We start from the raw sequence: 25,292 nt of genomic DNA, 5'->3' as shown, positions 1-25,292 counted from the left end.
ATCACATTAGGCATTATTGCAGTTTGAGCGTGTATCCTGTGTGTCCATTTGCCACCAGCAGGATGGTTACCTCGTCCTTCTTGCACCTGGCCGGTCCAGTCTCCCCATCAGCCACAGATCTCGCTCCATCCTCGCCAGCTATAGCCATAGCCACCTCCTTCGCTGGAGATGAAGGTTGGCCACACATCCACCTGCCCGCCTCCTCTCTCTGCTGTTGTGGGTTTACTTGTCCTGCATGACAAAGTGTAGCGTTAGTGACATGTCAAGTGACACTTAACCCCTTGTCTACATGCATCCCCGTCACACATATGGTCCTGTCATTCAAACATTGAATCCAGGCACATACACAGCTTCCTTTGTCTCTTCACACCAGCGGAGGAGGCGGCTATGGCAATAGCTGGTGAGGATGGAGCGAGATCTGTGGCAGATGGGGAGACTGGACCGGCTAGGCGTAAGGAGGATGAGGCAACCATCCTACTGGTGGCAAACTTCCACACATTTCCACATGAATTACCATGTGGCACTAAGGCTGAACATGCATTCACTCTTCTGACAGAGCTGCCCACTGACATGTATACATTATTGATGGCCCAATGAGAGACTTCTGTTGAAGATGTGACTCTGACACTCGCCCTTGTGGATCGGAGTGGGTTGTTCACCCTTTTCCTGCATTCGACCCAAGTTTTCCTGGTCACCCCTCAGTGGCTTACCCGCTCTGCCATCTCCGTCCAGGCCACCTTGGCCTGAGGGGAGGGCCGCCTTGTACCATACTCAAGAAATACCAACTGCTGCCTTTCACTTAAGGCCTGGAAAGAACCTGCAGGGAGCATTGCTAAAACATGGGGCCAGTCTGCTTTGGCAGTCATTCATGTCTTTGATTATGGCAGTCTTAATCAGTGGAGCATCTTGGCAATGATGCGCAGCCTCTTTGTTTGACCAGGAGGCTCTAATAGGCCACCTGCAGATGCACCATTGTCAGCTGACAGCAGGTTTCATCAGTGAAAAGCTTCCCCACACTAAATCGAAGGCGTTTTGCATGCATGCCTCTGGGACTTAGAATTTTAGTTATAATCACATGAGAAAAGGCAAAAAGAGAGAAAACAGAAGTGACGCCCAGTTCCGGTTATGACGTCGGAAATTACACGATGTTGATAAAATTCCACTTGGATCTCATGAAGTTGATTGAGCTCCCTTAATGCAGCCAGGCTCACCAATTACAACAAAGCATTCTTGCATTAGTTTCAACAGCACCATTATTTAAAAAGACACAATCTTAATGCATGTGGTTGGTACATTTTTTTTCTTTGTAAGACCTAGAGAGAGTGACCCAGTAAATGTTGTCATGTGAAAATGGTATGATCAAAATGATGCTCTGGTATTCCAGCTCTCTCCCGTTAAGCAAGAATGCTAAAAATGGAAAACAAGCAGATTGTTATGACCCCCCAGCTGAGGTTCCCCATGACAAGCCCAGAGTGGAACCCAGCTTGATAGATCCTAACTTTTATCTGTTTGTTTAGATACGTGGAAAGTAGCTGCTGAACAGTCACAGGAGTCGGCTAATGAACATTTACAAAAGAATAAGACATTTATTCAACAAGAAAAGATAAACTATATTACAATACTCCTATACCTTTACAAAATATACAGATTTGTAAGGATAACACAAATCACAAAAGCTATCTTATATTTTGATGCACACAGTAAGTACCCAGTCCACGTAAACCTATGGCACCCTGTGGTCAGACACACCACACTCTGACCTCAAGTGACAGATACCACCTCAACCAGATGCGATGGATCTCTCCTCAACTCCCTCCAGATGCTTGTCAAACCATGAGCCAATCAGTCTCACTGAATCCTGTCCTTCACACGAGGGTTTCCAATCTCCACTCTCCAAGACCTCGCCTTGGAATCTCCTCCCAAACCGACACTTTCTCTCAGATGCCTTCTGCAAGGGGTCACCTCCAGGGCCTTGAACTCTCCTTCTGACGGTCCTCTTCCCTGGGCCACCACGTGCATTCAAGCTTTTTCCATGCTCTCTCTCTCACCTGTCAACAGTATACCACTGCTTCACATGTCCATAGCAAAGAGTTACAGGCCTTCAGCTGTCTCTGGACCTTCTTGCCTCTTGCAAGCTGCTCTCGCTTTAAATCTGAAGCTTGGAGCCTTTCTGCCCCTCACTCTTAACTTCACTTTACAGGACCTTTTCCCAGGTTCCTGTCCTTCCTTTGAATACAGGGTCTTCTTTGGACATTCCCCTCTTCCACTCCTTTGGATTTTTGGGGTTTTTCTTCAGCTTGGGACTTCTGTCTGTTCCCTTTGCTCTAGTCTCTCCTGACAGCAACTCCAAAACCAGCTGAACTCCAAAAGCTTCCAAATCAAACTGCTGCCTGTCGTCTTCTTTGTGTATGTCTATGGGAGGAACCTGCCCAACTGGCCCCCAGTTGCTAAGCAACAGCACTGCTTTTCTACTCGTGTGTTTACCTTTACCTTTTAGCAGTCGTAAACTCCTCATTAGAAATGCAAGCAGCCTTTTAAAGTGAAACTAAAACTCCATTTAACCTCTCTTAACACACAGATACAGAAATACATATCAAACTTAAACTTTAAAGCTAAAACTCATTCCTAACACCCACAAATACAAATATAACATATTAAACTATCTCTATTTCCAACACAGATGTAAAAATGAATTGTAATATCACATCAAAGACTAGACTTTTCTATCAAAGTAATTCTGAGGCTAATGGTACTTGCCATTATTGATTCATAAATGGTACAGCAGCCTCATATGAGGAGAAGCTGCGTGGTTAACACAAATGTCCAAAAGTTGTTGTGCTGCTCCGCTGTTAGTAAAATGCCATTATCGTGAAGTTGGCTGCCTCATCATTGACATACAGCATCTTCATGACATTCAGTGTATTTGGATGTTAGATACAAATAAAGATGCCATTTCAAATATAAGTGCCCTTTTAACAATGGGATAATTGTTAATCACTGCTAATCTGGCACTGAAAATTATCTATTGCGAGTATCAACTCTCATTGCTTCATTAATTATTGGAGATTTTAAAAATGGCATTTTTAATATTTTACTTTTTTTTGTCTCATTCTTTTCTAACCCTCCTAATCCAATCTTTCTCTACCTCTTTGTTTCATTTTCTGTACCCGATTTGACATTGAAGTCACCCATTCTGATTTATACTTCCTTCCCAGCCCTTGCACTGTTTATTTCTCAATTCATCAATCTGATTTGTTGAGAAGTTACACAATTGCTTGCATGTCCACTTGAGACCCAGGTGCCTTGTTTCCCTTGCTACACCATTACAAACTCGCACTTTCAGCAAGTTAGTGAGGAAAAAACAGCAATGCCATTGGGTGCCTTGCTACAATGAAATCTAGCTCAATAACTTGGATTCTATAATTAGGGGAATTGATAGCATCCTTTGTAAGCAGGATCGAGAGTCCCGCATGGTATGTTGCCTGCCCGGTGCCAAGGTGAGGGACATCTCTGACCGGCTTGAAAGGATATTGGAGAGGAAGGGGGAGGATCCAGTTGTTGTGGTCCACGTCGGGACAAATAACATAGGTAAAACTAGGAAAGAGGACCTGTTTGGGGATTATCAAGAACTAGGAACTAATTTAAAGAACAGGTCCTCAAGGGTTATAATCTCCGGATTACTACCCGAGCCACGTGCAAATTGGCATAGGGACGCGAGAATAAGGGAAGTAAACACGTGGCTAAAGGAGTGGTGCGGGAAAGAGGGCTTCCATTTCGTGGGGCACTGACATCAGTATTGGAACAGGAGGGATCTGTACCATTGGGATGGTCTCCACCTGAACCGATCTGCAACCAATGTTCTAGCGAAAAGGGTAAATAGGGTGGTCAACAGGACTTTAAACTAGAAAATGGTGGGGGGAGGGAAGGGTAAAATTCTAAGAGGTATGACTAATGGGAAACAAAGCAGCAGGTTAGCATGTTGGAGGGGTGGATTCAACTTCATGGAAAATTATGAAAAAACTGAAAAGAAAGGAGAGCTCAGGAGAGGCTATTAAAGTCCCCAGAACACAAAATAGGACAGAGTGTTTGGAAAGGGCTAGGAATCTAACTTCAAGCACATCAGATAAAGGGACGACAATGAGAAAGGGGACGGGAAATACAGGACTGAAGGTTTGTATCTGAATGCACGCAGTATACGAAATAAGGTAAATGAGCTTGTGGCGCAGATTGAAATTGGCAGGTATGATGTGGTGGGTATCACGGAGACATGGCTGCAAGGGGATCAGGACTTGGAGCTAAGTACCCAAGGATATACATCCCATCGAAAAGATAGGAAGGTTGGCAGAGGGGGTGGGGTTGCTTTGTTAGTAAGAAATGAAATTAAATCGATAGCAAGAAATGACATAGGGTCAGATGATGTAGAATCTGCGTGGGTAGAGTTGAGGAACCGCAAAGGTAAAAAAACCATAATGGGAGTTATGTACAGGCCTCCGAACAGTAGTCAGGATGTGGGGCACAAGATACACCAGGAGATAGAAAAGGCGTGTAAGAAAGGTAAGGTTACAATGATCATGGGGGAATTTCAATACGCAGGTAGACTGGGAAAATCAGGTTGGTAGTGGATCCCAAGAAAAGGAATTTGTGGAATGTCTACGAGATGGCTTTTTGGAGCAGCTTGTGGTGGAGCCCACTAGGGAAGAGGCAATTCTAGATTTAGTGATGTGTAATGAGGCAGATTTGATAAGGGAGCTTAAGGTGAAGGAACCCTTAGGAGGAAGTGACCATAATATAATAGAATTTACCCTGCAAATTGAGAGGAAAAAGCTGGAATCAGATGTAACGGTATTACAGTTGAATAAAGGCAACTACAGAGGCATGAGGGAGGAGCTGGCCAGAATTGACTGGGAGATGAGCCTAGCAGGAAAGACAGTGGAACAGCAATGGCAGGAGTTTCTGGGAGTAATTTGGGAGACACAGCAAAAATTCATCCCTAGGAAGAAGAAGCATACTAAAGGGAGGATGAGGCAACCATGGCTGACAAGGGAAGTCAGGGACAGCATAAAAGCTAAAGAGAAAGCACACAATGTGGCGAAGAGCAGTGGGAAACCAGGGGATTGGGAAGCCTACAAAGACCAACAGAGGACAACTAAAAAAGAAATAAGGAGGGAGAAGATTAAATATGAGGGTAAACTAGCCAGTAATATAAAAGAAGATTGCAAGAGTTTTTTTAGATATATAAAGGGTAAGAGAGAGACAAAAGTGGACATTGGGCCGCTGGAAAATGACGCTGGAGAAGTAGTAGTGGGGAACAAAGAAATGGCGGAGAAACTGAATAGGTACTTTGCGTCAGTCTTCACGGTGGAAGGCATGAGTAACATCCCCAAAGTTCAAGAGAGTCGGGAGGCAGAGGTGAGTATGGTGGCCATTACGAAGGAGAAGGTGCTAGGAAAACTGAAAGGTCTGAAGGTGGATAAATCACCTGGGCCAGATGGAATACACCCCAGAGTTCTGAAGGAGATAGCTGAAGAGATAGTGGAGACGTTAGTGGTGATCTTTCAGGAATCGCTGGAGTCAGGGAGGGTCCCAGAGGACTAGAAAATCGCTAATGTAACCCCCCTGTATAAGAAGGGAGTGAGGCAAAAGACTGGAAATTACAGGCCGATTAGCCTGACCTCGGTCGTTGGTAAGATTTTAGAGTCCATTATTAAGGATGAGATTTCAGAATACTTGGAAGTGCATGATAAAATAGGGCAAAGTCAGCATGGTTTCATCAAGGGGAGGTCATGCCTGACAAATCTGATAGAGTTGAGGAGATAACGAGTAGGTTAGACAAAGGAGAGCCAATGGATGTTATCTACTTGGACTTCCAGAAGGCCTTTAACAAGGTGCCGCACAGGAGGCTGCTCAGTAAGATAAGAGCCCATGGTGTTAGAGGCAAGGTACTAGCATGGATAGAAGATTGGCTGTCTGGCAGGAGGCAGAGAGTGGGGATAAGGGGGTCATTCTCAAGATGGCGACCGGTGACTAGTGGAGTTCCGCAGGGGTCAGTGTTGGGACCACAACTTTTCACTTTATACATTAATGATCTAGATGAAGGAACTGAGGGCATCCTGGCTAAGTTTGCAGATGATACAAAGATAGGTGGAGGGACAGGTAATATTGAGGAGGCGGGGAGGCTGCAGAAGGATTTGGACAGGTTAGGAGAATGGGCAAAGAAGTGGCAGATGGAATACTACATGGGGAAGTGTGAGGTCATGCACTTTTGTAAGAAGAAGAGGCATAGACTATTTTCTAAATGGGGAGAGAATTCAGAAATTTGGAGTGCAAAGGGACTTGGGAGTCCTAGTCCAGGATACTCTTAAGGCTAACTTGCAGGTTGAGTTGGTAGTTAGGAAGGCAAATGCAATGTTGGCATTTATTTCGAGAGGACGAGAATATAAAAGCAGGGATGTGCTGCTGAGGCTTTATAAGGCTCTGGTCAGACCACATTTAGAATATTGTGAGCAATTTTGGGCCCCGTATCTCAGGAAGGATGTTCTAGCCCTGGAGAGGGTCCAGAGGAGGTTCACGAGAACGATCCAGGAATGAAAGGCTTAACTTATGAGGAACGTTTGAGGACTCTGGGTCTATACTCGATGGAGTTTAGAAGGATGAGGGGGGATCTGATTGAAACTTACAGAATACTGAAAGGCCTGGATAAAGTGGACGTGGGGAAGATGTTTCCATTAGTAGGAGAGACTAGGACCCGAGGGCACAGCCTCAGAGTAAAGGGAAGACCTTTTAGAACAGAGATGAGGAGAAACTTCTTTAGCCAGAGAGTGGTGAATCTATGGAATTCATTGCCACAGAAGGCTGTGGAGGCCAGGTCATTGAGTGTATTTAAGACCGAGATAGATAGGTGTTCTTGATTGGTAAGGGGATCAAAGGTTACGGGGAGAGGGCGGGAGAATGGGGTTGAGAAACTTATCGGCCATGATTGAATGGCGGAGCAGACTCGATGGGCCGAATGGCCTAATTTCTGCTCCATGTCTTATAGTCTTATTCCCAAAGCATTACTGACCGTGAGATTCTCTTTAAAATCACTGGTTTGCACCAATTGCAAGTTTGGCATTTTTCTCTAATGTTCAGCCCTAATTCCTTCATATGCTAGTTTAATTTGAATAAAATCCCATGAGTTTTGTAATAATAACTTTACTACAATTGTCTGTTGGTTTGCTGTCTGCAGCTTGAAGCACGTGTTGTAATAGGCTCCTTTTCTGCCTTTTGCTATCTCCTCTCCACGCCCACAATTTAAAATTCCTTAACAAGGCATTGCTGAATAATTTACATCTCACTTTTGAGTTCATTAACCATGGAATATGAAGATACTATTTCTCCCAAAAAGCACTGCCATTGTTATGCACTTAATGCTCAATTCATTTTGAGTCATCCATCTTATTGGTAGGTGCTGAAATCAATTAAATTGAAGGAGTATCAAATTAACAGTGTATTATCAATGACAGTGCGCTCATCTCTAATTCAGGAGGTTATGGGTTTTAAGCTCTCCACCAGGATTTGAGCCCATAATTTTGTCTGCCAATCAGCAAAGTAAAAGCCCAGGGGATACAGGAGAATGTGGTAAGTTGGATCCAAAATTGGCTCAGTGACAGGAAACAAAGGTAAATAATCGACAGATGTTTTAGCAAATAGAAAGTGGTTTCCAGTGGCGTTCCACAACGCTCAGTGTTGGGTCCCTTTCTGTTTGTGATATATATATTAATTATTTAGACTTAAATGTGAGAGGCATGATTGGGTAATTTGCGGATTACATAAAATTTGGCCATGTAGCTAATAGCGATGAGGACAGCTATTGATTCTAGAGTGATATCAATGGTTTGGTTGGATGGGCAGAAAAGTGTCAAATGGAATTCAATCCGGAGAAGTGTGAGGTTATGCATTTTGGGAGGGCAAACAAAGCAAGGGAATACACTGGGGATACTCAGTAAACGGGAGTATATTGAGAGAGTTAGAGGAGTGCATGTCCACAAGTCCCTGAAGATGGTAGGACAGGTAGATAAGGTGGTAAAGAAGGCATATGAGTGTTTTCCTTTATTGCACGAGGTACAGAATACAAAAGCAGGGATGTAACGCTGGAACTATATAAAACGGTGGCTCGGCCACAGCTGGAGTTTTGCGTACAATTCTGGTCATAGGAAGGGCATAGTTGCTGTGGAGAGAGTACAGAAGAGATTCACAAGAATGTTGTCAGGGCTGAAAAATTGCAGCTATGAGGAAATATTAGGTAGCTGTCGTTGTTTTCCTTAGAACAGAGGAGGCTGAGGGGTGACTTGATTGAGGTGTACAAAATCATGAGGGGCCTAGACAAAGTAGACAGGGCAGACTTGTTTCCCCTAGCGGAGAGGTCAATTACCAAGGGGACACAGATTTAAGGTGATTGGTAGAAGGATTAAAAGGGATATTAGGAAAAACATTTTCAGTCAGAGGGTGGTAGGTGTCTGGAATTCACTGCCTGGATTGGTGGTTGAGGCAGAAACCCTCAACTCATTTAATAGGTACCTGGATCTACACCTGAAGCTCTGTAACCTGCAAGGCTACCGACTAGGTACTGGAAGGTAGGATTAGAATGGGTGGCTAGTTTTTTCAGCTGGTGCAGACATGATGGGCTGAATGGCCTCTTTATGTGCTGTAACTTTTCTATGGTTTTATGGTTCTAATTCAGTACATTATTCAGAGTACTGCATTTTTGGAGATACTGTTTTCAGTTGAGACATTAAATGGCTTTCCAGATGGGTAGAAAATCCCACTGCATTACTTGAAGAAGAATTAGGAGGAAGTCCATTTGTCTTGGCCAACATTTATCCCTCAATCAACACCACAGACTAAAAATAAAGTAACACATTTTTTATCTCATTGCTGTTTATGAGACCTTGCTGTGTGTAAATTGCCTGCTTTGTTTCCTACATTACAACACTGACTGCACATTAGTATTTAATTATCTTCAAGTACTTTTGAATGTCATTATTAATGATGGGCCTTACATTAGGGCAAGTTATTTTTTCCGAATTATTTCACGTGTATGAAATATGTAATGGGAAGTTAATAACATTATAAACAATGCTACATTGTTCTCCACCATACCAAGGACCAAGGAGAAAACATATATTCAGAAGTAAACCTGTTGTGAATATATTTTAGATAAGATAATGTGAAGGAATGTTATGCCAGATTTTTTTATTAGTCTGGGATCAGGCAAATCACACACAATAGCATGGTATATCAAGAGTTCTGTATTTAACATTTTCTTCTGAATTTGTCAACTTAGCTGAGCATTTCTGTTGCTGTTTTTGTTGCTGGCAGTAAATTTATATTTGTGGAGATCCTCAAGAGTGTACCACTGGCTTAGACATAACCAGTCTTCAATGTTTATAACTCCTTAGTTGGCCAGTCTCAGTCTCCAACACAGGCAGACAGACACAAGACTCACACACTCTCACGCTCTCGCACTCATACATACGAAGATATGAATTAGCAGCAGGAATAGGCCACTCGACCCCTCGGGCCTGCTCCGCCATTCAATAAGATCATGGCTGATCTGAATGTAGCCTCAATCCCACATTTCTGCCTACCCCTGACATCCTTTCACCCCCCTGTTTATCTAGCTCTGTCTTTAAAATAGTAGAAGACTCTGCTTCCACTGCCTTTTGAGGAAGAGAATTCCAAAGACACTCAACGCTCAGAGAGAAAAAAATTCTCCTCATCTCTGTCTTAAATGAACAATCCTTTATTTTTAAACAGTGACCCCTAGTTCTAGATTCTCCCACAAGAGGAAACATCCTCTCCACATCCATCCTGTTAAGAACCCCTCAGGATCTTAAAGGTTTCAATTAAGTCACCTCTTGCCCTTCTAAATTCCAGTGGATACAAGCCTAACCTGTCCAGCCTTTCCTCATAGACAACCTGCGCATTGCTGGTACTAGTCTAGTAAACATTCTCTGAACTTCTTCTAATGCATTTATATCTTCATTTAAATAAGGAGACCAATACTGTACATAATACTCCAGATGTGGTCTCACCAATGCCCTGTACAACAGAAGCATAACCTCCTTACTTTTGTAATCAATTCCCCTCACAATAAATGATAACATTCTATTAACTTTCCTAATTACCTGCTGTACCTGCATACTAACCTTTTATGATTCATGCACTAGGACACCCAGATCCCTCTGAATCTCAGAGCTCTGCAATCTCTCGCCATTTAGATAATAAGCTTCCTTTTTATTCTTCCTGCCAAAATGAACGATTTCACATTTACCCACATTATACTCCATTTACCATATCTTTGCTCACTCAGTTAACCTATGTCGCTTTGTAGCCTCCTTATGTCCTCTTCACAATTTACTTTCCTCACAGTTTCACTCTCGCTCAGCACCATTTAGGAAATCAAATGAACACAGATCCTGGGTTTTATGATGCGGGAAATAATGTTACACTAATGTAAAGTGCTCTTCTGATAGTGGGTCAAACTAGACAGTTTTACTTTGTATCTGACTGTTATATCTGACCTCCAAACCACCAACATCCCTCAACTTGAAGAGCACCAAGTTTAACTAGTTGACTAGATGGCTTGAGAAATAACCCTGTAATCACTCTTAGCTTGCTGATATAGTTAATCATTGAGCTTGTTTTAAATATAGAAACCCAGAATTAGACACATGACATGCCATTTGACAGTCCCTTTAGTGGCATAGCAACATTTACTTGGTCATATAATTAAATCTACATGAAATTATTTGTATGCACTGAGATCAGTTGCTTCAGCAAAGGTCAGATTTATTTCACCATTTTTTTTGAGGCGTTAAAAATAGAAAGTTTACATGGATATTTCTGTCTTTTTTACATTGCAGCTTTTGAATAATATAATTGTTTTGAGTGTATAAAAGCTGGAATTTGCATCTGTTTTCTCAAATGGGAAGTGCAGTCACAAATTCCCCATTTTTTTGCAATCTCTGGACAGGATCAAGTGCAGAATATATAGGGAATTCATCGCATGACTGAAAATTCAATAGCCATGTGTTTTGTATTTTGCTGGGGCATACTCATCTTTCCAAATTAATGTTCTTCCTCTTCCCTCCTATCCTTGGATTGAAATCCATATTAGTTACCTGTTAAAATTATGTAAAGATATTTTGCAAGTTGGTTCAAAAATGGCAATTTTGGCTTATTTTTGAACAATTTCCTCTATTATCCACCTCCTCAAATACTTAATTTATTTTCCCGTACCAAAATGCATAATTTCTTATAATTGTTAGAGATTTATGTTTGGGTTAATTACAGTTTGAAAATCTTGGGGCCTAGTTATCCTGCCACTTTGGAGTCAGCATACAGCAGTTTCTGCTGTTTATCAACACATTAGTGGCAATTTCACTCAGAAGTCAAGCCCCGATCTGACGCCAAAGGACAGCATTGTGAAACTGTTCTCGCATTGCTTAGTTTGGCACTGCATAGACCCACACCTCGTAATTGCATTGCTTAAGTAATACTTAGGTGATCCATTCAGAACACTAAATATTTACTAGCTGGCAATGGGGTTTCTACTCATAAATGTAAACCTTCAAGCACTCTCTTAGGTTAGACAGAAAGTGACTTCCGCTAGGTAGCAAAGCAGGGGTCTTGTTGACTTTTGTTTGCATTCTATAGCTGGCAATCAGTTTCAGATCAGTATTGCAGTATAACCTGTACCTAAACTGAAATAATATTTATTGAATCTTTATTTTCCCCTAGGGTCATAATCGTATTATAGCCTACAGCCGGCCTGTCTATTTCTGCGTGTGCTGTGGCCTGATCTGGCTGTTGAACTACGGGAGTAAACATACATCAACAGCAAGATTTAAATTGTACGGAGTGGCCTTTACCAGCCCTTCACTTTTGACCTCTGCCAGAGATCTTGTCATGGGTAAGGAATATTAGATTAAAAGATTATTTAGATTGGAAAAGAAAAATACTGTAATCTTTCTTCAAAGATAATTGTTAAAAGGCTTACAAAACTAAGGCAAGCCTTTCAGTTAAATGGCCTACTGACCCAGCCTTCCAACTGAGAAACAATGATGCAGAATTTGTTTTTTATTTTCCAAAGCAGTCTGACTACCATGTTGCTTACCAGCCTTCAATGTGCCGTTTTAGTGTGAGCACACTTCTTAAAGTTCCCTGTTTGACAATATACTTTTATGGCTTTCTTGCTAATAGAAAATTCATGTAAAGAGCCTTCCACTTTAAAACCTGTCTTTGTATTGCTCCCAAAGGAGCCATTTTAAAAGGAAATATTGATCTTTGAAAACTAAGCTAATTTGTTTGCTCTCTTTCTAACCGGTGTGTTGCTGTGTACACTTCATACCGATGTGCAGCCTCTTAGTTATTTTTTTGATGGAAAAGATTACAATAAGGTTTAGTTTGCCCTAGAATAGTGACTTGATAAGTTTTAAATCAAACACCTGTTTTGGGATGGTGCCTGGCTAATTTTGATCATTGCTAGCTGGACAATGGACACTAAAAGCTGCATTTTTATATAGCTGTGTACCGTTTCCCATATGTAAAAGTGGATCAATTTTGCACATTTAGACAGTGTCTTTATTTACAGAGTGTGCTTCATTAGACAACGGGCGCCATGGCATACAAGGCTCTGGGCCTTGTGCTGGAAAATGGGATTAGAATAGTTAGGTGTTTGTTTGACTGGCACAGACTCGATGGGCCAAAGGGCCTTTTTCTGTGCTGTGGACCTCTATGACTCTAACCATAGATGGGAGACCTCAGGCAAAATTGTTCTCATTTATGGATTAATCTTTGCCTTTTTTGTTCTGCTCATTAAACAAATTCAAAAGCATAAATATCAAACCCAAAATAACATTTTGTCACCACATGCTTTACCATAGTTTTGATAAGGTATGTACATACTAGAGGAGGGAAGACAATAAGAGAAATTAAATCTTCCTCTGAGAGCTGCACTCAATAGAATAAATGTCAGTTGCACTCTATAGAATAAGTGTTTGCAAAACTGACATGATCATTTACTTATGAAAATGGCCTTAGCGTCATGTTGTCAAGTAGAGGGAGTTGGTCTCAGCAAAGCAAATACAGGAGTTGGTTTTCTCATTTACACACTCAAATGTTGTCCCTATTCTCAGTTTTCTCTCTCTTAACAAGCCTGCCCCACCCTGCATCTCTGCCATCTTTTGTGCTTAAATGTAAACCTTTGAGATCCATCACCTCTAACATTTGGGTCTCCCCATAACAGTGGACCCAACATGCCCAGCAAAAAGACACAGAGGGTCGTGGAGATGCCTTACATAAGAACAGTGTGATACAGGCAGTGTACAAGTGCCTATGGTTAAGCAGATAAAGTTACTGAAATTGCTATAGTGCAAACTGAGTATGTAATAACTGGGTAGGCAGATTTAAAGTAATGGATTAGTTCTAAATTTTAATTGTAATTGAAGAAACTGATCTGAATTACCAACTTGGTTCTATTAATTTCTCTGACTTTTCCTAACAGTGTAGAACTCATCAGTTACTAGACGTTATGCTTGAAAAGGATCATTTGCTCAGACACAGATTAATTCCCCGTATATTCTAATGTGAAATCAGCTGGTTTACAGGAACAATGTAGACTGAGATTGCTGCTTTGTAGCTGCGATTCTTAGGCAACATTACAGGAATAGCAGATGTAAGTACTTTGAACAAAAGCAGTAGTGAGTAAATGCAGTGTTATTAATATTCTTTAATGGAGATTGTTTAGGATTTGCTTATGTATATGAACCGAGGAGGTTTAGCTAATATCATTGAGTCGTTCTCTGTAAATTCTTGTTGAAAGAAACCCAGGACAACATGCTGATCTTGTACCATCTTTTCATGTATATGAACTAATTATTGGAGCTGAGTTAATGATTTGACTTCTCCTGAGACATGTGGGTCGAGAGCAATAAACAACAATTCCGTCGGTTCTGTTTTCCGACAGTAAGATGAAAGGAATATTTAGGTTGCCATGACTGTGTTTCCATTCAGAAGCTCCAGGCTTATGATAACAGCTTGTTAATTCATCCACATATATTCTGTTCCCTAGTCTGTTTTCTTATTTATAAAAAAAAACCTGGATTTAGGAATTTTGGGAATAAATTTGGAATTTGCTGGTGACACCTAATTGGCTGGTGGGTGGAGTGGGGAGGATAGGTTTACATATGGTAAATTGTCATAGGTAGTGGCGAAGACTGCAGAAGGACATAGACTGACTGTTGGGGTGGAATATATATAGCAGACACAGTTCAATTTTTAAAAAAATGTTAAATAAAGCAAGGGAAAAGAAGTGCACTTTGAAGGATTAGTTTTTAAGTGGAATACAGAAGCAGAGCAGTGTTGTGCAGGTGAACAAGTCATTAAAAGAGGCGGAGCAAGTAAATAACATCAGAAGAAGGCAAGCAAAATCCTTTGTTTTCTATCTAAAAATACGAATACAAAAGTAAAAGGATAATGATGGATTTATGCAAGATGTTAAGGCGTAGTAAGAGTTGATGTATAATTTTGGGCACGACAGTATAGGAAGGGTAGTGGCAGTGGAAGAGATGTAATGTTGAGTCCCTTGGACGATTATCAGGTTGAGGGATTTACTGCTACAAAGAGAGACTTGAGAGTTGGGGCTTTTCTTTTCACTGGTGCTAAGAAAGTTAAAAGGGGCCTGATGGAGATCTTCAAGATTATGAAGGATTATGATAATATAAATTGCAACAGTTTGTTTCAAATTTAAATAGAAGATAGCAAGATATAAGATGATGGCAAAAGAGGAATCAAGGCAAGATTAGAAAAATGTCTTTGCATAGCAACTAGTTAGAATTTAGATTCTTGCCCGCCAACTGTTATTGAAAGAGCATCTAATTTATTTTTAGGAAGGATTTAGATGGCTGCTTAAAAAGAGGAATATTGAAGTCTATGGGAGAGGAAGGTTGAAAAGTGAGATGAGGTGGCTTATATGGAGAAAACTACCAGCAGAAACTTGAGTTGAATAATCTATTTCTTTACTATACTAATCCATGATTCTATAATTCCACTATTCTGGTGATAAAGCTGGAGTATATTCAATGCCAACAATGATGCCAGTAAAGAACCTGGGACCTTTTTATTGTCTATACAGCTTCATTGGGGTGGTATTTGGAAGGTCAGTGACTTGAGGACATTTTACCAAAGATTAACCAACTAGGGATCTCCAAAAAATCCATTTAAATTTTGCTCATGTTAGTTAACTTCTTGTGTAAGGACTATTATGATCTTCTATTTGCTTTCTCGCTTCATTGCTGGTATATGGAATATGTATTACTCTCAAACGGTTTTCTAATATCAGTTTAATTTTCATTATGTCCATAGCCCTTATTGTAATTGCATTTTCTTTTTACTTTACAGCATTTACATTGTGTTTCCCAGTCATATTCTTCATTGGGTTGCTTCCACAAGTAAATACATTTGTGATGTACCTTTGTGAACAATTCGATATCCACGTGTTTGGTGGAAATGGTGAGTATTCGGATGTTTGCAGTATTTTTTGGTAAGCCAGGTGTTAGACGTGCTGATATCCATCATCAGGCTCAAGTCAAAGCAAACTGCTGAATAATCGCCACATGTCATTTTCATTTTCCTGATGTTTCCATAAATTCTGTTCAGATTGACAAATGGCCTTGTAACTACATCAAAATCTTTTTGTACTATTAGGCCTCACATCTCCTTCAGAGTCCATGGCCAGGATTTTATGGCCCCGCTGTGGCATGTCTCTCTCCACCTCCCCCCCGCCCCCCCTCTCTCCAGCAGATGCAGTGAACCATTTAAGTCTCCATTCAGTTTGGCAGGAACGTAATATCCCGTCGGGCGGGTGGGGCCATAAAATCCTGGCTCACGTGTAATGTGTTCAAGTTGAAGACCCAAATTGGGCACCTCTCACATGGTTATACCAATATATCCTGTAATGTGCTGCAGTGGGGCCCCCGAGAGCCAGAGAACTTTGCTTTCTGTTTCGTGGGGTGGTCATCCAAATCCTGTTACACATTGCAGTCGAATAAGTGGCCTCCAAAGTTGCCTGCATCTCCTTCCAAGGCAAGTAACTCAGCATAACGAATTGTGAGTTCCGATCTGTGCGCCTATCATACATGGCAGCCTAGGTTGGTATTGCACTACCATGCACCAATTCAGAGCTTGTTTTAAAATGTATTGTTTTAAAATTTAAAAAAATAAATAACTTTTTTGCGCTCAAGGGTTTTCAAAACACTTCACAGGCACCAAATTAATTTTGAAGAATCCCTGTTGTTATGTAGGCAAATGCAGCAACCAACTTTGGATACAAGGTCCCGCATAGATTTACATATAAATTACAAGAGAAACATGGCAGTCTACTCAACCTGCCTGTGTTGGTATCTATCCTCCATACACGATTTTTAAAATTCTTTCATGGGATGTGGGCGTTGCCGGCTAGGCCAGCATTTCTATTGCCCATCCCTAATTGTCCTTGAGAAAGTGGTGATGAGCTGCCTTCTTGAACCGCCGCAGTCCCGTTGTTGTGGGAATACCCACAGTGCTGTTAGAGAGGGAGTTCCAGGATTTTGACTCAACGATAGTGAAGGAACGGTGATATAGTTCCAAGTCAAGATGGTGTATGGCCTGGAACTTGCAGGTGGTGGTGTTCCCATGCATCTGCCTACCCTGTCCTTCTGGGTTGTAGAGGTCGTGGGTTTGGAAGGTGTGTCAAAGAAGCCTTAGTGAGTTGCTGCAATGCATCTTGTAAATGGTACACACTGCTGACACTGTTCTCTGGTCGTGGATTAGGTGCCAATCAAGTGGGCTGCTTTGTCCTGGATGGTGTCAAGCTTCTTGAGTGGTGTTGGAGCTGCACTCATCCAGGCAAGTGGAGAGTATTCCATCACACTCCTGACTTGTGCCTTATAGATGGTGGACAGGCTTTGGGGAGTCAGGAGGTGAGTTACTCACCTCGGGATTCCAAGCCTCTGACCTGCACTTGTCACCACAGTATTTTTATGGCTCGTTCAGCTCAGTTTGTGATCAATGGTAACTTCCAGGATATTGATATTGTCTTAATTCCATCATTCTATATCCTTGTCCTTCAACTACTTATCTAATCTGTTCTTAAAAATTGAGATGGTCTCTACGTCAGTCAGTAATCCTGGTAGGACATACCAGTGCCTCAATCCTGCTGCTTTCTGTCTTAAATCTCCTATATTAATGTATTTTCCGAGCCCCTTTGCTCTAGACCTAGTCTTTGGAATCAATCATAAATCTCCTGTGTCTTATCCAATATTTCCTCCAATTTATTTTAGGAATGCATGGGTGATTTATTTTATGTGCAGCCTTTCTAAATTCTTCCGCCCAGCCACTTATACAAGATGATTTAAAGGAGCCGACGTGTGTGAGGCCTGCGCGAGTCTATCCCTTTGTAATTTAAAACAGCTTCTGAATCTCCAAGTTCTAATGAAACCTAGCCCAATTATTCACTTTGAGATAAGGAGATAAATATTCAGTTAATGCATTTGCAGTGACGTTGGTTGTGGAATAAATATTGGCCAGGAATTAGGGAAAACTCCCCTGATCTGCCTTGAATAATGCAATGGGATCTTTTGCAATCACCTGAACAGACATACTTCGCCTTGATTTAACTGTGGATCTGAAAGATAGCACAACTCCTGCAGCACTATCCTGGGGTGCCAGCCCAGATTTGTGTTCCAATGTCCAATACAAGAAAAATACAGCAAGCCAAACTGGCATTTAAGTGCACTAAAGATGATGAAAGCATAGTGGTACGAAATAGCAAAAAGTTCTGGAGAAACATGGGGAAATGCTAGGATGTATCACAATAAAATCTTGAAATAGAATTGTTTCTTGCAAATTAGAAATCTGAAGACTAAATGCTGAAGCAGAACTTTGGATGCAGCCAGTTTTCTTTTTTATTGCACTTGACCTTCAAGTGCCTTGTGCTTAAGCAACAATTCATATAAATTTTAAATAAGGCAACCGGTGTAACAATTCCATCTAGAATCCTGATTCCAGAAAAAATACTCAGTCATTTCTTACATTTGTATTTTTCAGCTACCACAAACCTCCTTGCAGCACTTTACAGCTTCATTCGCAGTATCTTGGCAGTAGCTTTGTTATATGGACTATGTTATGGTGCCCTGAGGGTAAGTGCTTTATTTTTTATTATGATTCTGTGGTCTTTGTGTGGTAGAGGTCATCTTTATCAGTAGCAATTGTATAGGTTTTTTTTTTTGTGTGAATTTTGTGCTCACCAAAGTGAAGAATGTTAATACTGGGGAATGAAATATTTTCTGTTTTGGGAAATCAGTGCCAACAAGTTAGCCAGCAAAGTTTCCTCTACTCTGAAATAAGTACCGATGAGGGGGGTATTTCATTCCATCTACCACATCTTTCAATAAAAACCCACAATTTCTCTCTGCCACGGAATCCTACTTCCTGCTCAATGACTTGACAAAGCTTTTGGCACCTTTAATTAAAAAAAATCCCACCTCACTCAGTCCTCTAACACTGGGGAGCCAGCCTTGTTATTGTTCTTTGTATGGTTTCAAGCACTTAACAGTTGGAATTTCAACCTTATGAGCAGCCATTCCCTGGTCTTTGAGTGCGATTCTCAATAACTGCAAAATTAGGAGCAATTTTCTGCTATGAACTTATTGATCGAAACTGTTCAAACCCATTTATAAGATTAGGCAGGATATATGGCACAGAAACAGCCATTTGGTGCAACTAGTCCATTCTGGTGTTTATGCTCTACTCGAGCCTCCTCCCATATTTTCTTATCTAAATCTACTATCGTAACTATCTATTCCTTTCTCCAGCAAATGCTTGTCCAGGTTTCCGTTAAATGCATCTATACTATTTGCTTTAACCAAATCCCACATTCTTACCACTTTTTGGGTGAAGAAGTTTTTTTTTCTGAATTCCATATTGAATTTCTTGGTGACTATCTCATATTGATGGTGTCTAGTTATTCTCTTCCATAACAGGGGAAACATTCTCTCTGTGTGCACCCTAAGAAAACTTTCATAATTTTAAAAGACCTCTTTTAGGTCACTCCTCAGCCTTTTTTCAAGAGAGAAGAGACCCAACCTTTCAATCCTTTTGTAATGTATAGAACAGTATTTAATGGAGGTCTGCCAGCTCGAGAGCCAACAAGAATTGCCTCCTTTTGGAAGGCCTGGCAAATTAAGCACCCCTCAGGCACTTAACTGGGCAGAGGAAGGCCTTCCCTGAGGTCAAGGACTCCAGCAAGGGTGTGGTGGTAGCTGGTGATAGTGCTCCCACCCGAAGCCCTGGAATGCCAAGGGAGCCAGGTCACAGGTGAGGGATGAGGTTAGGGGGGAGGCCGGGAGAGGTTGGTACCAAGGGCAGGGGGTTGGCTCTCAGCAGGCGCCCCCGCCCCACCCAGCCGCTTTCTGATGCTGGGTCCCTTGATCAGGCACAGAGTGCCTTTGAACAAGGAACCCCCACCCCCACTCTCCAGAACCTGCAAGCAACCCCAACTTGGTTTGTTTCTTATGCTTCCTGCATGACGAGTGCCGTGCCCACTGCTGGGTGAATACCAGCAGCAGCGGGCTGAGGCCCTTAAGTGTCCCCCCGACCCTGCCACCGAACTTGGTTTGGGAGACTGCATTAAATTCAGCCCACAGACCCAAGCATTTCTGGCATTATCTCTGCAATCTCTCCTGTGCCCCTAGATCCTTTTTAGAATATGATGACCAGAACTGCACTCAGTACTTTAAATGTGATCTTAGCCAAGGTTTGAAACAGGTTTAACATAATTCCCCTAGCAATCGCTTGCTGGAACTTGAATATTTCTGAAAAGAGAGATGTGTTGCTGAAGCTTTTCATCTTACACTCATCACAACAAATGCAAGAATGCCAAATTTCAGATGATCACAACAATTTATACTACAGGAGAAATGGTTCAATGTTATGAGACAACCTTTTGTAAAGCTGAGTTATTTCAAAATCCCAGAGGGAACCTTTAAATAACTGTCATAACCTATATGTTTAAGTGGTATGTTTGAGATGCAACTCTAAATTCAGGAATCAGACCATCAGTTCTCGAGATGTTTTATATTAAACTAAATGAAACATTTTATTAAGTTACAACACATTGAACACATGGCTACAACTTACTGCTATCATAACTTTTAACAAATTTCCAGACTAATCTCCATTAAGGCAACCGCAACCAATAGAGTTAACCAGACACCAGGCAAAGCATTTTCACCTCACAAATTCAAAATAAGGTTCCTTTCACTTTGGTTCCTGTGGAGACAGTTATAGGCTTACGTCTACTTTGATCTTACATTGCCTCTGCCCCGCACACACACAGCTGCTGAAGTTATACCTAGCATAACTCATTGAATGTAAATTTTCATTGTATCACCAGCCTCTTTGAACCCACCTCTTCTAATAATAAAACCTCTTTCATACTACCACTTTTATTAACAATATAAATATTTTGCTTGGTCTCTGCTCGCTAGGTTCCAGATTTCACCCCACTTCTTGAATGCTCTATTTAAAAAATACAAATGCACTCTACCTCTCTTACATCTCAAAACTAGTTCACATCAAAGCACCTGGACTAGCTGGCTTTAATCCAATTAAGACATACCCACAGACTAAAACCTCTATTTTAAAAGAAAAATATTTTCCAATAATATATACATTAATAGCTTCATGACCATCAAATAGCATACCTTATTAGTATCTACATAAATTCTAAGATTATATTCTCTTGTTCCCAGGTTTCCCCATTAGGCAGGATAGCCGTTCTCTATTTACCCTGTTAAAATCCTTTTGTCATTTGAAGTGCTTGAATACAAATATCACTCAACTTTCCTACCTCCAGGGAACATCACCAAAGTCTTTCATTACAGCTAAATTCCTTCACCCCTAGTGTTACTCTGAATCATTGCTGGACTGTTTCAAAGGCCAGTATATCCTTTCTGATGTGCAATGCCAAAAGCTGAGCAAAGTGCTCCAAGGTCTGAACGATCAGTATTTTGCAGTAACACTTTCTTGTTATTCTACACCTCATGTGATGAAACTTGGTGTACAGTTAGCCCTTTTGATTGGCCTTTGCACCAACATGCCAGTTTTTAATAACTTTTATCAGTACTTTGAAAATGTATTTTTTAATCTACTCCCAGTGCTTTCTCAACAAGCTGTAGCTCCATGCCATTTTTATGAGCAAGGTATGCTATCTCATGCTTACGTTAAACTGCACCTATCATTGTTATATCCACATGCTTAATTTTTTAATAGTCATGTGTAACTTTTGCTCTCTTCTTCACAGCTCAGTATGCTTCTTAGCTTAATATCATCTGCAAAATTGGCTCATTTATATACAGAACATAAACCGAGGGCCCTCTTTGAGGGAATACATGTCACTGCCCATCAATCTTGAGATTGTCTCATTTTTCCCAGCTCTGCTACCTGCCACAAGATTGCCGCCAGTTCTATATCCTCAATTTTAGCAAACAGCTTCATCAGATGCCTTTGAGAAGTTATTTTAAGTGTTTGCACTGATCCTTTTCCATTCACCACTTCAATGATTCCATTACGGAAAGTTAGGTAGACACGATTTACCATTTGGAGAACTAGATTCTTCAATTCCTAACTGTAAAAGAAACAATTAAGATTCTGTGAGATGCTTTATTCTACTAGTTTGCTTGTTTTATGAATTGTTATGCACCTGATCATTTCAATTGGTGATGGTTTGTTAACTTTAAGTTGAATCCAAATACTTTAGTAAGTTCTCTTTAAAGTAACCATCATGTTTATTTTTTTATTCATTTATGGGATGTGGCTGTCGCTGGCTATGCCAGCATTTATTGCTCATCCCTAATTGCCTTGAGAAGGTGGTGGTGAGCTGCCTTCTTGAACTGTTGCAGTCTCTGTGGTGTTGGTACACCCACAGTGCTGTTCGAGAGGGAGTTCCAGGATTTTGACCAGCGTCAGTGAAGGAACGGCGATATATTTCCAAGTCAGGAAGGTGAGTAGCTTGGAGGGGAACTTGCAGTTGGTGGAGTTCCCATATATCAGCTGCCCTCGTCCTTCTAGCTGGTAGCAGTCGTGGGTTTGGAAGCTGCTATTGGTGGAGCCTTGGTGAGTTCCTGCAGTGCATCTTGTAGATGGTGTACACTGCTGCCACTGTTCGTTGGCGGTGGAGGGAGTGAATGTTTGTGGAAGAGGCGTCAATCAAGTGGACTGCTTTGTCCTGGATGGTGTCAAGCTTCTTGAGTGTTACTGGAGCCGCACTCATCCAGGCTAGTGGAGAGTATTCCATCACACTCCTGACTTGTGCCTTGTAGATGGTGGACAGGCTTTGGGAAGTTAGGAGGTGAGTTACTTGCCACAGGATTCCTAACCTCTGATCTGCTCTCCTAACCACAGTATTTATATTGCTAGTCGAGTTCAATTTCTGGGCAATGGTATTAATGGAGCTTGACTATTTATCCTGTTGTGTTACAATGTCATCCTATAGTTTTGATCACATCACATGGTCGCCATTAATTTAACGTGCTGCAACAATGACAAAGATTATGGTAACTGTCACCTTGTGTTCAGTGGTATGAAATAATTTTGTTTTTACTTCTACCTTCCAGGATTCCTGGGATGCACAACATATTCCAGTTCTTTTCTCTGTCTTTTGTGGCCTCCTGGTTGCTCTCTCCTATCATCTAAGTAGACAAAGCAGTGACCCCTGTGTACTGATGTAAGTGATCCCATTTCAAGAAGCAAGAGTTTTTATCATAAGTCTTTAAAATAGTCTTAGAAAACGCAGGCCAGGTAGAGGTGTAATTTAAACAAAAAATGCTGGAAATACTGAGGTCAGACAGTGTCTGTAGAGATAGAAACAAAATTAACATATCAAGTCATAAGAACATAGGATCAGGATAGGCAATATTCTGGAAACGTTAACTGTCTTTCTCTCCACAGATGCTGCCAGATCTGCTGAGTTTTTAGAGCACTTTTTGTTTTTGTTTAGGCAATATAGTCGCTCAAGTCTGCTCTGCTACTAAAGATCATGGCTGATCTTTGCCCTCAACTCGATTTATCTGCCTGCTCCTCATATCCCCATTGAATCCAAAAATCTACCAGTCTCAGCCTTGAAGGTGTTCAACAGCTGAGCATTCATAGTCTTTTGGGTAGAGACTGCCAAAAGCTCCTAATCTTTTGAGTGAAGACATTTCTTCTTATCTCAATCCAAAATAGCTGATCCTTCATCCTGTGTCCCCTGGTTCCAGACTTGCCAGCTAGGGAAGCGGGCCTCTTAGCATCAAGAGTATCTCTCAGCATCTCTGTGCAGCAAGATAGGATTAATTAATGACCTCAGAGTGAAGACACCCCTAGGGAGCAGCAATCATAATATGATTGAATTTTACATTTAGTTTGAGGGAGAGAAGAATGGGTCTAAGACTATTATTTTAAACTTAAATAAGGGCAATTATGAGGTCATGAAAGTAGAGCTAGCTAAAGTGAACTGGAAAATTAGGTTATGGAATAGGTCAATAGAGATATAGTGGCAGACACTTAAGGGGATATTTCAGAAAAAATAGAATAGATACATTCCGTCCCCGTCCCCTGTCCCCCAATCTGTGGTTAACTACAAAACTTAAAGGTAGCATCAAAATTAAAGAAAAAGCATATAATTGTGCAAAGATAGGTGGCAGATCAGAAGATTGGGCAGAATATAAAAACAGCAAAGAGGGAAAAATTAGAGTACATGGGAAAGCTAGCTAGAAATATAAAGACAGATAGTGAAAGTTTCTGAAGCTATTTAAAAAAGAAAAGAGTTAACAAAGTAAGCAGTGGGCCGATGGAAAGTGAGCCTGGTGAATTAATAATGGAAAGTAAGGAGATGGCAGATGAATTGAACAGGTATTTTGCATTGCTCTTCACTATAGAGGATACAAATAACACCCTAGATATAGCTATAAATCAGGAAATGGAAGGGAGAGAGGAACTTAAAATTACAATCACCAGGGAAGTGGTACTGAGCAAATTGTTGGAGCTGCAGGCTAACAAGTTCCCGGGTCCTGATGGACTTCATCCGAGAGTCTTAAAAGAAGTGTCTAGTGAGATAATTATCTTACTGAATGACGGAGCAGGCTCGAGGGGCCAAGTGGCCGACCCCTGCTCCTAATTTGTATGCTCGTATCTACCCTATCAAACTCTTTCAGGATCCTGTATGTTTTAATGAGATCACCTCTCATTCTTGTAAAATCCAGAGTCTTGGTTCATTCTACTCAATTTCCCCTCATGACAACCACATCATTGCAGTAATCAATCTAGTAAATTTTAAGGCAGTGATCTTTCATCAAAAGATGTGCTGCTTGCAGCCATAAATTGAGATTTCTTTGCATCAATTCCACTGAAAGTTATGGTAAACGTGTAACTTCTAAAGCTGGAATTATAACTTAATTTCTAATTAGTGTTCTGGTTCTGGAGTTTGATTATGCAAATTTTGATGTAGCTGCAGTGTGTATGAGTGGGAGAACATGGCATCAGGGTGACAATGAATGTATCAAAGCCAGGTATGCATTTACAAGATATTCTTTCTCCTTTGGAGAAGCAGCACATAATTATATAGCCTTGGAATGAGAGCAGGATGTAAAGGCTGTTATTGCAGGAGAAAAGCCTTCAAGGCAATATTTGAGTAGAAATTTTATAAAGAAGTATTAAAGGAGATGTAAAGCTTGAAATCCAATTATGAAAGCAGACATGCTTGGCAGGTCAGCAATGTTGATGAAAATCCTGTGGATTGCTTCCCCAGTTTGATAAATCTATGAATAACTGATCAATTATTCATTGCATATGGAGCTAAACATTCTTGAATTTTACTCTTGAAGAATGTATAATGAGTGTGGCCTTAAAACAAGCTCACACCAGTGACATACTGTTTTCGCAAGTCATCTGGTGTAGCACACGATCAGTTATCTGACTGCTTGCACTCTGTTCTATTCCAATTTTTGGGGTATAACAGAAATTAAACATTCAAGCAAACTTGAGATGGGTCTTAGGTTTGGACTACCACCAAAAGTGGAAGTTATTATTCGAGAAGAAATGGTGTAAAAAAAGAGTTGCTCAAGCTTAAAGCAAATGCATCCACAAATATGATGATGTCCAAAATAATCTCGAGGGAAGAAACAGCAGAGGTTCTGATAAGCACATAATTTCCCAAATTCTGCTGAGAGAAAAAC

The 25,292-nt window shown here is 41.0% G+C and overlaps 1 protein-coding gene across 6 annotated transcripts in view; it reads left to right on the top strand.

Annotated features, from left to right (window-relative positions):
- The window catches only part of pcnx1 (pecanex 1), a 297,449-nt gene that overhangs the window by 194,649 nt on the left and 77,508 nt on the right, over positions 1 to 25,292 (top strand). For all 6 annotated transcript variants that reach the window (XM_078563132.1, XM_078563129.1, XM_078563128.1 and 3 more), the window contains 4 exons: positions 11,782 to 11,953; positions 15,442 to 15,552; positions 18,127 to 18,218; positions 22,695 to 22,804. In XM_078563132.1, coding sequence (XP_078419258.1) covers positions 11,782 to 11,953; positions 15,442 to 15,552; positions 18,127 to 18,218; positions 22,695 to 22,804 — 485 coding nt within the window. The remainder of the gene's footprint in view (positions 1 to 11,781; positions 11,954 to 15,441; positions 15,553 to 18,126; positions 18,219 to 22,694; positions 22,805 to 25,292) is intronic.

This window comes from Cetorhinus maximus, chromosome 18, assembly GCF_964194155.1.
Source record: "Cetorhinus maximus chromosome 18, sCetMax3.hap1.1, whole genome shotgun sequence".
Taxonomy (NCBI): domain Eukaryota; kingdom Metazoa; phylum Chordata; class Chondrichthyes; order Lamniformes; family Cetorhinidae; genus Cetorhinus; species Cetorhinus maximus.
The sequence above is the reverse complement of the archived record's forward strand: the minus strand, read 5'-3'. Positions and strand labels throughout refer to the sequence as shown.